Source organism: Colobus angolensis, unplaced genomic scaffold, assembly GCF_000951035.1.
Source record: "Colobus angolensis palliatus isolate OR3802 unplaced genomic scaffold, Cang.pa_1.0 Scaffold244, whole genome shotgun sequence".
Classification (NCBI taxonomy): domain Eukaryota; kingdom Metazoa; phylum Chordata; class Mammalia; order Primates; family Cercopithecidae; genus Colobus; species Colobus angolensis.
Genome location: NW_012115644.1, coordinates 429,215 through 443,524, shown reverse-complemented (window position 1 = coordinate 443,524; position 14,310 = coordinate 429,215). Strand labels below are relative to the sequence as shown.

At 34.2% G+C, this 14,310-nt stretch overlaps 1 protein-coding gene across 4 annotated transcripts in view; it reads left to right on the top strand.

Annotated features, from left to right (window-relative positions):
• TBCK (TBC1 domain containing kinase) overlaps positions 1-14,310 on the top strand; it is a 248,808-nt gene that overhangs the window by 94,593 nt on the left and 139,905 nt on the right. For all 4 annotated transcript variants that reach the window (XM_011945712.1, XM_011945713.1, XM_011945715.1 and 1 more), the window contains one exon: positions 8,097-8,182. In XM_011945712.1, coding sequence (XP_011801102.1) covers positions 8,097-8,182 — 86 coding nt within the window. The remainder of the gene's footprint in view (positions 1-8,096; positions 8,183-14,310) is intronic.

Sequence of the window (14,310 nt, the reverse complement as noted above, 5' to 3'; positions counted from 1 at the left end):
ATACTGGCAAACCGGATCCAGCAGCACATCAAAAAGCTTATCCACCCTGATCAAGTGTGCTTCATCCCTGGGATGCAAGGCTAGTTCAACATACGCAAATCAATAAACGTAATCCAGCATATAAACAGAACCAAAGGCAAAAACCACATGATTAACGTAATCCAGCATATAAACAGAACCAAAGGCAAAAACCACATGATTATCTCAATAGATGCAGAAAAGGCCTTTGACAAAATTCAACAGCCCTTCATGCTGTACCTTATTAAGAAGGATGTGCCTCATTCTTACTAATAGCTTCCTTCTTACCCTTATTAGTGATGTTTTTTATAGAATTGATAGTGTACTCTCTCAGATTTCAGTTAATATAAAAATGAGTGGATTTAATAAAACCTTGGGTAATATCACAAGATTTTAGAAGCTATGCAATATAAATAATCTGTCAAATAGTGACCAAAGACAAACTGAGAGGATTAAAAGTAAAAAATAATCAGGTTAGTATTTGTGCCATATAAAAAGAAATTTAATCATCATCAGCTAAATATATCAGCAATATAAGGCTTGTTAGTTTCAAAGCTTACATGAAATTGTAATGTTTACTAAACTTTCCAAATATAAAAGCCCAATTAATATACAGTGTTGGGCTAAATTTCTATACTTTATAAAGGTGAAAATATTGGGGAATCCTCAAATAAGCAATAAAAACAGGACTTATAACATTAACTGATTAGACTGTTTCTTAGATGGTTGGCTGATATCTGGCTAGATGGCCAGCTCTTAAGACCATATGAGACATCTTATTTTATTTTATTTTTCCACTATTTCATATCTCAGATACATACATTGTATATTAATAATGAATTTCCAATACGAAAAAGACAAATTTCCACACTTCCTAATTACAGACTTCTAACACACTTTTTTGATTCAAGGTCTGGCTCTATCACCCGGGTTAGAGTGCCATGGCACAATCTCAGCTCACTGCAACCTCCACCTTCTGTGCTCAAGCCACCTTTCCACCTCAGCCTCTTGAGTAGCTGAGACTGCAGGCATGCACCACCACATCTGACTAATTTTTGTTTTTTTTTTTTGTAGAGACAGTTTGACCATGTTGCCCAGGCTGATCTCAAACTCATGAGCTCAAGCCATTTGCTCACCTCTGCCTCCCAAAGTGCTGGAATTAAGTCGTGAGCCACTGCGCCCAGCCTTAACATGCTTTTAAAAGGCATATGATACAGATATGCAAGACAATGTCTTGTTTAATTTATTAAATTAGAGGCTATAGTGTATACAACATGAATTTGGAGAGACTTATAAGAAAGGCCAAAAAACCTGGGTGCAGTGACTCACGCCTGTAATCCCAGCACTTTGGGAGGCCGAGGTGGGCAGATCGCGAGGTCAGGAGTTCAAGACCAGCCTGGCCAACACAGTGAAACCCCGTCTCTACTAAAAATACAAAAATTAACCGGGCATGGTGGTAGGCGCCTGTAATTCCAGCTATTTGGGAGGCTGAGGCAGGAGAATTGCTTGAACCTGGGAGATGGAGGTTGCAGTGAGCTGAGATTGCACCACTGCACTCCAGCCTAGGCGGCAGAGTGAGACTCTGTCTGAAAAAAAAAAAAAACGAAAAAGACTGTTCTTTAGTTTGATCAATTTATCAGTAATACATTTTAACATCCAACATTATAATTAAAAGACCTCTCAACAATTATTGATTGCTTGTTTCTCTAATTATTAATAATTTCCTCAGTTATGATTTCTATAAAATTACCTTTGAAATCTTGAATTAGTATTTAATTTTGAACTTCTTTAAAGCCACCATAAATGCTCTTTAATATTATGCTGAAAAAAGAATCAGTAGACAAGGTGTTTTAAATCATTTGTCCAAATTTAGTCTTTCAGTATATAACTGTGCTGACACTGTGCCATGCCAAGTACTGCTTACAGAACTGAGATTCTTTCAATAAATAACATTTATTCCTTTCCCAAAGGACTTCATAGTATGATACGGTAAATAAATGTGAAAATGACTACTTAGAAGTCTAGGAGACAGGTATACATACTATTATGTTAGCACAGAGCAAGAAGTTTAAAGGGTTTCAATTTTCTTGTGTGTGGTAGCAAAAAGAAGAGATAGCATTCTAGAAAGGTTTCATAAAAGGAGATACTTGATGAATTTGAAATGTGAGTAGGAATTTCATCGGTGAGAAGAGGTAAAGACTTTCTTATGACAGGGAACAATGAAGAAGACTGAAGTAAAAGAGTGCAAAATGGGATGGTAAAATATCCACTAATCAAATCTGGTCTGTGGGATAGGAAAGAGAGATGGAAAGCTAAAGAAGGAGCTGAAACAGTACACTGTGTATTGGTTACTAAAGTTTGATAGAACAGTGGTTTATTTTTCTTCAAAGTGTTTATTTTAGGCTTAGCATTAGAAATATTCACCTCTCATTTTATTGGTTTACTTCTTTGTTACTGTGTTTCTCTTTATTTTGTAGAGTTTTAAGCTTTACACTTCAAAGTAGTCATTGATTTTTGGTTGGCATTAATATCACATGTACACTTTCTTCTCCACAAATTTTGGGAAAATTCCTAAGTCATAAGAAACTAATTCATTTAAAAGCTAATTGTAGAAATGCATATTTACTGAATCTTTGAATTGCCTTTCCAGAAGTTAAAAGTTTCTATGTTCAATGGCAACTTGAATTATTCTTTGAAAAAAAAAAGTTTTTATTACTATATACTAATAGAACTTGAAATATTTTCTATTTTAAAGTTTTTTCTAAAATATTATACACTCATGAGACTCTAAAATGCTTCACCTCTTATAGATCAGTAGAAAAATGATCAATTTAATCAAGATACTCTGTTTTTTTTAACTTAATTCTATTGACTTGTTACCTGCAGATATTTTTAAGATATAATAAATTTGATTACTTTCTGACTGAATGAATATTTGTTATCATCATTGGTACTATCAAATTATCACCAGAAACATTGTTATTGAGTTGACAAACTACCAATACATGGGAACATTTAAAAATAACATACTGGTTATACAACTCAGGTTTGGCTATTGAGATTATCTAAGATTAATAAAATTATTCTGAGGTTCAGAATCTTAGAGTATTTCGTGTATGGAAAAAGATGGAGAAATTAGAAAGAAATCTATTGATTAGCATTTCAACTGTGTTGGAAAACAAGTTTATAACTTGCAGGACAGGTATATCTTGGGCTATTGAGGAGAAAGGCAGCTTCAGACCAGTGAGGAACAAGGCAGACTACATTTGGCCAATGAAACTTTGGCACATTAAACATATTCTTGTAGGGTTTTATAAAACCAAGGCATATTCACACTTGGAAGATGTAGTTGCTACAAGTCAGAAAGGTAAAGCTAAGAGGAGATACTATATAAATCTGCGAAATTAAGAGAAAGTTTCCCCAATTTTCTGTTTACCTGTATGTCTTTCTAAATCCTTTGAGGGAAAGAATCGTGTCTTCTTCACTGTGCTGTCCCCAACATTTAATATAGTACCACATATAACTAGATTGACTGTATAACTAAATTGGGATGTTTCTGAGAGTTAAAAGGGGCACTGTACCAGATGCTGGGTCTACAGGTGCCAACTGGGACTCTCTCGGGCAAACCAGGAGATAAGTTCATACTACACATACATATTCAATAACTCCTGGGGGGAGAAAGAGGAAGACAGACATACCAAGTCTAAAGTCCAGTTGTCAAGGGTGGGGTATAAAACTCTTCTTTCCCACCAAACAATAACAATGAGAGTAAAACAATATGCATTTTCACTCCACAAGTTATGTATTTAGAAAGGTAGTGCATTGTATTAGGTTGGTGCAAAAGCAGTTATGTTTTTTCCATTACTTTTAATATATGTGCAGCTTAGTGCACATCTTTGTATAATGACTTTAATGATAATATATGTGGAGATTGTAGTATACAGTCTTGTGATTTTCAAGAATATCTTGTATCATGTGACCAAGGAGATTTTTCCTGAAACAGTAAACGTCCTACCTACCTTTACTAGAAATATTATTATGATAACTATTAAGTGAGCTCGTTTGTAGATTCTAGAGCAAGGTTATGTCAGAAGGAAAGAAAGTGATTTACAAATGTAGCCCTAAAGATTACTTTTCTCTTTCCTTTCTCTTATTTTGAACCCCTTCTTCCCACTTAGTTATAGAAGTTGATGCTTGTTTTTGTGCCTTTACTAGATAGGCCAAATTTTACCGCAGAAAACTTTGTAATGGGAAAAAATTCAGGTTCATTTGCATTAAAATCATGTTTCTTTCGAGTGCAGTGAGTCAACATTATCACCAAATCGTTCGGTTTGGTCACATTCTTAGTTGACAACAGATATGTAACTCGCAACCTATCTATATTTATCATCTTCAGGATAGACTAGTAGTCTGATGGAAAACAACAAATAGTTACAGAATTAAGAATACCATTTCTGATATGTGAGCTGAGGAAAACATTTGCTTTAAATCCCACCCATCATCTTTCACCTTATCATAGCTAAAAGAGTGAAAGCTGAAAAACTTTCCAGAAGGGAAAAAATAAGGATACCTATATGTAGGACTTTCTGAAATTTTGTCTCTGCTTATATTTTTTGGAAAACAGATGGCTTATTTATAAACAGTTGCACAAAAATATGATAGTGTCATATAAAATTCTTATGATAAATTTATTGGGGATTGTCATGTTAATGTATATAATAAATAAGCCATTTTAAAGGAGAGGAACAAAAATTTTTAATACAGAGCAATTAGAAGGGAAGACGACAATTTATTTTCATTTTATATTTCATTGCAAAAATTAAAAAGTATAAGGTTTTACAAATATAAAATACAGAAAATTTATATTAGATTTTGTACTGTAATATAATAAACTTCACTTGAAGCTTAAATGGGAAATTTAATAAGAACCTTAATTTATTTTTTTTTAAAATACCATTTACCTCTATATAGGTCTTGTGTAGGTTAGAAAACACTGTTTTTCAAGTTAAGACTCTAGATTCATATCCTCATTATATAGTATAAATCACAATGATAGGTTTTTTTAACTTTTAGATTCAGGGTACATGTACAGATTTGTTATATGTGTAAATTACATGTCATGGGGGTTTGGTGTACAGATTATTTCATCACCCAGGTAATCAGCAGAGTACTAGACAGGTAGGTTTTCAATCGTCTCTCTCCTCTCATCTTCCTCCCTCAAGTGATCCCGGAGTCTGTTATTCCCTTCTTTGTGTACATGTCAATTACAGAGCTTTAACAACATTTTAATGTTTCCTTAAAAAGAGTAAAGATTCTATGATTCCATGGAATCCTTTGTTTTATTGTTTTGTTTTTTTTTAACTACTCATGAATTCTTTCATTTTGATTTACAAATCAAAAGGCATATATTTATTTTTGATATTTTTAAAATTTGCACCAAGGGGCTTGTAAATGCTTTTTTGAAATAATTTGGAATATTACATAGTGCAGATTTCGTCACTTGTCACATGTGCTCCCTTTAGAGACAGAACTTTCTAAATATAACAGGCCATATTGTTATCTCATTTGAAAGCCTATCCTGAGCAACCAAAACTTATGCTAGTTTTACAAATTATGTTTGCATATATGAAGTAATATATAACATATAACTTTTAATAATACATAAAATAAATTTATGTATTTTATGTCTCTGTGTGTGTGTCTGTGTGTATGTGTACATGCAGTTATAACATATAAATCCGATCATCAGTGTTGGCCGGGCACAGTCGTTCACGCCTGCAATCCCAGCACTTTGGGAGGCCAAGCTGGGCAGATCACCTGAGGTCAGGAGTTCAAGACCAACCTGGCCAACAGGGTGAAACTCCGTCTCTACTAAAAATACAAAATTAGTCAGGTGTGGTGGCAAGACAGTGTTTTAATGGTGGATTCGATTTCTTCAGTAGCTCCTTAATTAGCCATGTAATTTTACATAGTAATTCTTTTTATCAGGCTCAAATAAAAATGATATTTAATAAACTGGTGCATAGCTGTGGAAAATTGCCTGAGGTGTGAATTTCTGGTTTAAAATGAAGCATGCTTTTTAGAAGTTAATAACTATATGCTTCCATTGGTATACAGTTGAATGCTTATGATTGTTGATGTCACGTATCTCTGGCTTCTGAGTAAACTGGAACTATAAACACACCACTAATTGGAAGGAGAAATTAAGAAGTTAAAGAAAAGTTAAACCCAGAAGTTCCCTGGGTCCTTCAGATATATTTTGGGTCTTCACTTTGATCTATAACTCTTGAAACTGATGTAAATTGTACCTTTTTTGTGCAGAGAGGAAAAAGTGAGACAATGGACAGATAGAATGCATTCTGTTGCAGTAGAATTAACATCAAGTCAAGAAAAAGTATTACGTATTACTTGAGTATCTTTTTTTTTTTAAATCCAGCATGGGTAAAAGTTCACACATTAAATGAGGAATTCAGCTTTGTCATGGAATACAGCACCTCATCTTTTTTTCTCTTTGCCCTGAAGCTCTTCGGTGTAGGATATATGACATGTAAGATGTTTGCTTATAGGGAAATATCTATTGTATTTATCCATTTTCACACTGCTGATAAAGACATACCCGATACTGGGAAAAAAAAAAAGAGAGAGGTTTAATTGGACTTACATTTCCACATTCCTGGGGAAGCCCCAGAATTATGGCAGGAGGCAAAAGCCACTTCTTACGTGGCAGTGACAGGAGAAAATGAGGAAGAAGCAAAAACAGAAACCCCTGAAGAACCCATCAGATCTCGTGAGACTTACTCACTATTATGAGAATAGCACGGGCAAGACCAGCCCCCATGATTCAGTGACCACCCCCCATGTCCCTCCTACAACATGTGGGAATTGTGGGAGATACAATTCACGTTGAGATTTGGTGGGGAACACAGCCAAACAATATTATCCATAAAATTCCATGTGATCGTTAGAAGCAAAGTATTATTTGAGAAAAGCAAGGCAAGACTACTTCTACTGATGGACTATCAATAATTTAGTACTATTTCTTGAAATATTAAAAGGTAAAAACTTTAAAAACTTTAAAAAAGCAAGGCAGACATTATTTTTTGAAGATTATTTTCACCAAATAATTGGTTTTAAAAATAGATGTTACTTTACTGTAGGATAAAGTTGTGATTATTAAGAGAAAAGTTTTATGATGTTATTGTCATTTCAATTTCAAAAAAGTGAGGTTATCACCTGGATTGCTTGAGCCCAGGAATTTGAGACTGGCCAAGACAACATAGCGAAACCCAGTCTATATTTAAAAAAAAAAAAAAAAAGTTGAGCTCATTGAAATACGTATTAATATTGGTTTTTTTAATTAGTAAAAATGTAATAGTTACTTGCCCTTGAGTAGATTGCTAGCACTATCTTGTTTAGATTAGTGCATAGTGAGTAAACTGGCACGAATAGTAACTTTGGAAGAATGAAAAAAAACATATTCCTCATATTTCAACTGAACTCAATGAATTCTAATAGAATTAGAATCAACAAAAGATTGTTTAATTGCCTACTGGATCCCTACTTTCTGATTAAACATGGTATTCTTATTTCTAAATATGCCAAATTGCTAAGTCTTAAGTGGAAATAAATTTGCCTGTATAGAGGCAAATATGTTATCTGCATCTATAAACAAATTTGAGACATAATTATTCCATTTGTGGCTGCATATAAGTGTTCTTCATTTAAGGATCTGCTACACTTTCTGAACATTCAACAAATACAAAGCAGATTTAATATTACCAGAAAAAATGTACTTGTAGAGTTTAGTAGGAAAACATTATTTATCATGTATACAATTTGTGACTCAGGAAATGAACTGGTAACTCTGAAGGCAGAAAATAGGTTATGACAGTTTGTTGGTGTGCTTGTTTAATAATTAGCAGTTAGTAATTAAAGTAGTAGCAAAACAAAATTATCACCTAAAGTATTCTCATGAAGAAATTAAATCTCATTCAATGTGTAAATAAAACTATATTTGAATATAATGTTCTTGGAGTACTGTGTAAAAATGATGATTGTCTCAAACTTTGTTATTTCAGAGTATCTGACTGTCTTCTCTCAGATGATTGCATTTCATGATCCAGAGCTGAGTAATCATCTCAATGAGATTGGCTTCATTCCAGATGTAAGTACTTGGTGCATTAATAGAACATGTTGTTAAAAAAAAAAAAAAAAAAAGCAGAAATTGTCATCACAAAAGAGTGCATTTTTTAAATTTTCATTGTCATAGAAGTGCATATCTCGGCCGGGCGCGGTGGCTCAAGCCTGTAATCCCAGCACTTTGGGAGGCCGAGACGGGTGGATCACGAGGTCAGGAGATCGAGACCATCCTGGCTAACACGGTGAAACCCTGTCTCTACTAAAAATACAAAAAACTAGCCGGGTGAGGTGGCGGGTGCCTGTAGTCCCAGCTACTCCGGAGGCTGAGGCAGGAGAATGGCGTGAACCCGGGAGGCGGAGCTTGCAGTGAGCTGAGATCTGGCCACTGCACTCCAGCCTGGGTGACAGAGCAAGACTCCGCCTCAAAAAAAAAAAAAAAAAAGAAGTGCATATCTGAATAAGTTACTGCTACTAATTATAGCCTTATGTAAGAAAGTCTGTGGCTACTTTCCATACTCCCACCTTAAGTAATGAAAATGAGTCATTTTTCTTACCATAGTTGATAGTATCAAATTGTTTTGAGAAACTCATTAGTGATAGTGTTGTATTAAACTGTGCTGTGAAGGCTTTTCACTTGGATTTTTGATATTCAGGCCTGATTTTGAGGATATAGGAAGTGTATGCTTGAGTGAAAGTAACCACTTCTGTGTTTTACTTGATACTACTTTGGGAGCTTAGATAGATTTTGGTTTTTCTTTTCTCTGTAGTCCACATCAAGCTAAAAGTCAGAGTTGAAAATCAAAGTTTAGCTGTAGCGTGACTTAGCCTGTTTTTTATTTGTTGTTTGTCACATAGAATGAAGCCCTTTTTAAAGACGGTTGAATAAATATATATCAAAACATCACATTGTATCCAATAAATGAATGCAATTATTATTTATCAATTAAAAATAGTAAATGACAGTGGAGAGGAAAATAAATTAATAACAAAAGTTAGCTCTTGGTGATGGGGTTGCAGTTAGTAGCATGAGTGCAAAAGAAATTGTTTACTTGTTATATTTGACATTAAAAAATTTTTTTAACACTGTGAATGTATTACTTATTCAAAAGTTAAATTGAAGGCACCTGCCTTCAAGAAATTATAATTTTTTAGGAAGATGCTTTATTAAAAATTATTGATAAAACAAAATGTTCACATTACGTATTGTTAAAAGTAGGAAATGCAATTTATAAAATAATATGGTATTATCTCATTTTCATGAAGTAGAATTTAGTGTATATGTGTATATACATAGGAAAAGTTGAAAGGCTATACTCTAGAATATTAATTATGATTATATCAGGTTGCAGGAGTTATGGGTACCGAGGGGGCTTAAGTGCAATTTTTAATTGTTTTCTTTTAAGGTATTATTTTTGTAATGTGAAAAACTTTCTAAAACTGTATTATGTGATCATGTTTAATAGAATACTGTAAAGCAGTTTCTTAAAAACTGTTTATTTTCACAATGCATGGGAAGAAATACATTTTATATTTAGACCCGGGGCACACAAAATTCGAGTGGTGATGTGTATGTGTGTATACAACTAAAATAAGTTTTACAAAACAATGTTTTATGCTTCCTACATGTGATGCATTGTGTTATTTTTGAAAAGTGTACATTTAATAAGTTGATTTTATAAACCTAAACTTGAAAAATACTTATATAAGAATAAAAGTAAAAGGCTCTTGGAGTATAATATCATTATAAATGTGAGGTACAATACAATAATACTAGATCCAATCTTATGGCTAGAGTTGAAGAAGCTGTCAAGGAGCTGACTGCCAAGTTGGTAATGGTGTTAGATTTTTGAGTAAAATAGTATATTAAGTATTTAAAATATAGACTAAAAAAAGATAATTATTTTCTAAAAGTTTTTGTGAAGGCACCTAATTAAATTGTGCTCAGCACTGAACAGAAACAGAAAACATTTATGTAGACAAGTATGTGTGGAAACCAGGTGTGGTGGCTTGTGCTTGAAAGGCTGAGGCAGGAGGATCACTTGAGGCTATGAGTTTGAGACCAAAACAACACAGCAACACTTCATCTCTTTAAAATATAATGTGTAGAATTATAAAGACAATCCGATACAAGTCCTTAGACATATTCATGAACAGAGATAATATTAAGAAAGGAAACACACAAGGACAAATAACTTTAGTCAGAAAATTGAGTTCCGAAAGAGTATGATGTAAGAAACAATGTTGAGCTAAAAATATTGTTAAAACATAATTAATGTGAATACATATTAAATGTTTACTGTGTACCAAGCACTGTTCCACCCTCTTTAAATATTATCACTCATCAAATACTACAAGTTTATAAATCTGTATAAAAAGTGACCTAAATATGTATAAATCCACTTTAGGAAGGGCTAATAATAAGGTGAAAATAAAATTCTAAATAATAACATGAAAGGTAACAGTAGGTGGGAATCAGTTAAAATATGTTCTAATGTTTTAGCATTATTTAGAGGGAATGCTCATTTTATTTAGGCATTAAGTGAGGGAACCTTTCAAATCTGAGATTTGATTGTACCCTCCTTGAAAACTTATAAGTTAGCCTGTTACTGTTTTCTGGATACTGGCAGAAAATGCCAGATTCCTGGGCCAGAGACCAAGGACTTTATCACTAACAGTACAGCAAGCAGCATGAACATCAGCATATTTGTGTTGTTTTCTCTTGCTCTCAAATCCTTTGGAGACAACATCAAGGACCCAGATGATACCTGCATATATAGTGGATTACATTACAAGAGAGAAACCATGAGCCCAACGAATGGAGGTGTGTGGTGCCCAGAGGTCCCTTCTCCCATTGCTTGGCAAGCAGGAGGGTAGTGCTACAGGGTTATAGCTTTGTTTGCACTCGCTATTTGGCAGATCCTGAGTTCTTTTCCCATGTCCAAGAATAAGGATGAGTGACAGCCAGCAGGTGAGTGAGGCAAAGAGTTTTACTGAGTGACAAAACAGTTCTCAGCAAAGAAGGAAGCCTGAGTTGGACAGCCCCCTTACCTGAAGTTGGGTAGTCTTCCCACCACCTAAAAGTGGGTAGCCCAAAGTGTGGCTGAGCCTGGGGCTTTTACGTAATCAGAATGGGAGTGTATATGCTAATTGGCTTGTGAGTATGCAAAAAAAGTGAACAACAACAACAAAAAAGGCACCACTCAAAGATGGCCACAACAGTTTAAAAAACTAATTATGGAAGGGGAGGTATATGTAAAATAGGTGAATGGTAGGGATCAATCAGAGGAAAGTGTGCCAAACAGAAGGAGACGTTCTCAATTCACGCTGTAGATTTATATGAGATCTGTATCTTGGTTTTCGTACGTTAAACTGTCTTTGGTTTAAATTGGATTACACTGGAGACTTGCCCCATCTGCCTAGGGATTTTTCTGCCCCCGCTACTATCAATAGTAGTGTGATTAGTCTTCAGAGACAATTGTAAGTCATATGGGATGAGAAGTAATTCTTTGTGGGATAGGAATATCCAGCACGTGGCAAATGCTGAGCATCCCTGACTCCCAACTACTCATTGCCAGTAGCAGTCCTCTTACCATCATTACAAAAAAATGCCTTTACACTCATTTCTGAGTAATTAATTCACATGTATTTCTGAATGTCCTCTAGCAAATGGTTCTGTCACTTGTTCAGAATTTTAGAGTAAACAGAAAGAAATGAGGGGAAGCGAAATATCTTAACCTGAAGAAGAGTCCCATCTACAACTGTTTTCTTGTCACAGAGAGTGGGCAAAGTTTTTTCACAAAGAAAGCTAAAATGTTAATAGGAAGACTGTTTTTTCAAATCTTTTTCTTTGTGTGTATTTTTTAATTGAGCTGTTTTTCAAGGATGGATAATATAAAAATGATGAGGCCTTTTTTAAATTCAATTTTGTGAACAGATTTAATGTTTTAATGTAGACATTATTGACAGTGAGTACTTGTGGGAGGGGCATGATGAAATGGAGGACTTTTTAAAACATTTTTTTAACTCTATTAATAATATTTTAGTTCTGTTTTATTAGTTGTGTATATGCATTTTTTAAAAATTCTGAATGATTGTCTTTAATGTTCTATCTTTAAAGTAATTATTGAGGTAACTTTCTATGCCTCTAACAACAGTACAGGCTAGATTTATCAAGGGGAAGAGTGGGTACTTTGATAATCATTTACCAAACCAAGTTTCCTACTCAAGAACTAAACCTATCAAAGTAAGCCCTCATTAATCTTTCATCATTGAAATTCAGGCTTCCATTGCAGTAGAGATTGTGATTTCTGGCTTTTCTCCTTTTGCTCTGGGTCACGGAACTCTGAATACTGAGCACTGCTAAAGCCTGAGTAGTTAGAAATATTGTACACTGATGTGATGCTGAGATTATACATTTCATGATAGTTATGTGATTTTCATATAAATAGAGTGAATAATGTGTATTTGATAAAATTGAGGACAGGCTGATATTTATCATTTTTGTCTTGATTTGTGTTTCTGCTTTTAAAAGTATAGTAGGCCTCATTTAAAATGAGAACAGGAAAGTATGATTCATTCTTAAGGGAACTGTCTTCCTGAAATTCTGTGAATAATATTCAGCTTGCAAATTATGAAGAGTTGTCAGGTAACCATTAAGAGAAATGATAAGGAGTCTGTCAGTACTATACGTGCCTTTTCAACCTACTGTCACAGCTAAAGATAAAGCTAACAAAGTCTATGATATGCTCGTAAAGCCATTGTCATTTAACTGCAATCTGAAAGGATGCTTATACTACTTAAAAGCTTATCACAATCTTTTCAAAATTTATATTCAGCAGAGTTTAAACCGCTCAGAAATAATTATGTATTTGTTCCTTCATTTGTTCCTTACCTTCATTATGTTGTTACATAAATAAATTTTAGATTTTAGTCTAAAGAGAATACTGACAATGAACTTTTCAGATTTTATAAAGATGTAATTACAGGAAAAACCAGGAATATCCACCTTATTTAGAATGTCTTATAATAAGAGTCCTACTAACCTGTTGTAGTCTCTCTGAAGAGTCCTGTGATGTGTCCTCTTGTCTGATAGCTGCTATGGTTTCCCCAGCATTAGTACAAACTCCATTCTACTGGCATCGGATCCATTAAGGCCTTCGAATACAAATGGCTTATTAAAGTCTCTTTCTCGTAGTGAAGCTTGATTACCTTTCAGAAAGTGCCCAGATCTTAGAAATCTAAGTGGCTATTAATAGTATCAGGGATGACAAAATGACATTTTGGTACTTTCTAGCCAAAAAACTATACACACAAGTTCAATATCTAGCAAGTTTTCCAATTCAGTAAATCTTCATGTCATTACCCCCCACATCTGTTTCTAATCTAATGATTCCTTATGCTGTCCAGAAACGGGTGAAAGGAAGTATGGCATAATGCAGCAGTTCTAAAACATTTTGCTCTCAGAACCTCTTTATATTCTGAAAAATTACTGAGGACCTCAAAGAGTTTTTGTTTATATGGGTTATAGCTATCGATATTTATAGAGATTTAGAATATATTTATGTATTAATTCATTTAAAAATAACAGTAACAAACTCATTGCATGTTAACCAGAATAGCATATTTTTCTTAGAAATAGTTATATTTTTCCCCAAAAATGCAATAGTGGTATTGTTTTACCTTTTTATAATCTTTTACATTTTTATAATCTTTTTACTTGTTGAAGTATATGAAGAAAATGTGACCTCACACAGACATGTAAATAGTTTCTCAGATAGTGGTAGTTTCTTAAATGTCTCAGAGCAGTGGTGTCTTTTTTTTTTTTTTATAGTGTAAGTTCTAGGGTACACATGTGCACAACGTGCAGGTTTGTTACATATGTATACGTGTGCCATGTTGCTGTGCTGCACCCATTAACTCGTCATTTACATTAGGTATATCTCCTAATGCTCTCCCTCCTCCCTCCCCCTACCCCACAACAGGCCCCAGTGTGTGTTGTTCCCCTTCCTGTGTCCAAGTGTTCTCATTGTTCAATTCTCGCCTATGAGTGAGAACATGCGGTGTTTGGTTTTCTGTTCTTGAAATAGTTTTCTGAGAATGATGGTTTCCAGCTGCATCCATGTCCCTACAAAGGACATGAAGTCTCACTCCCAT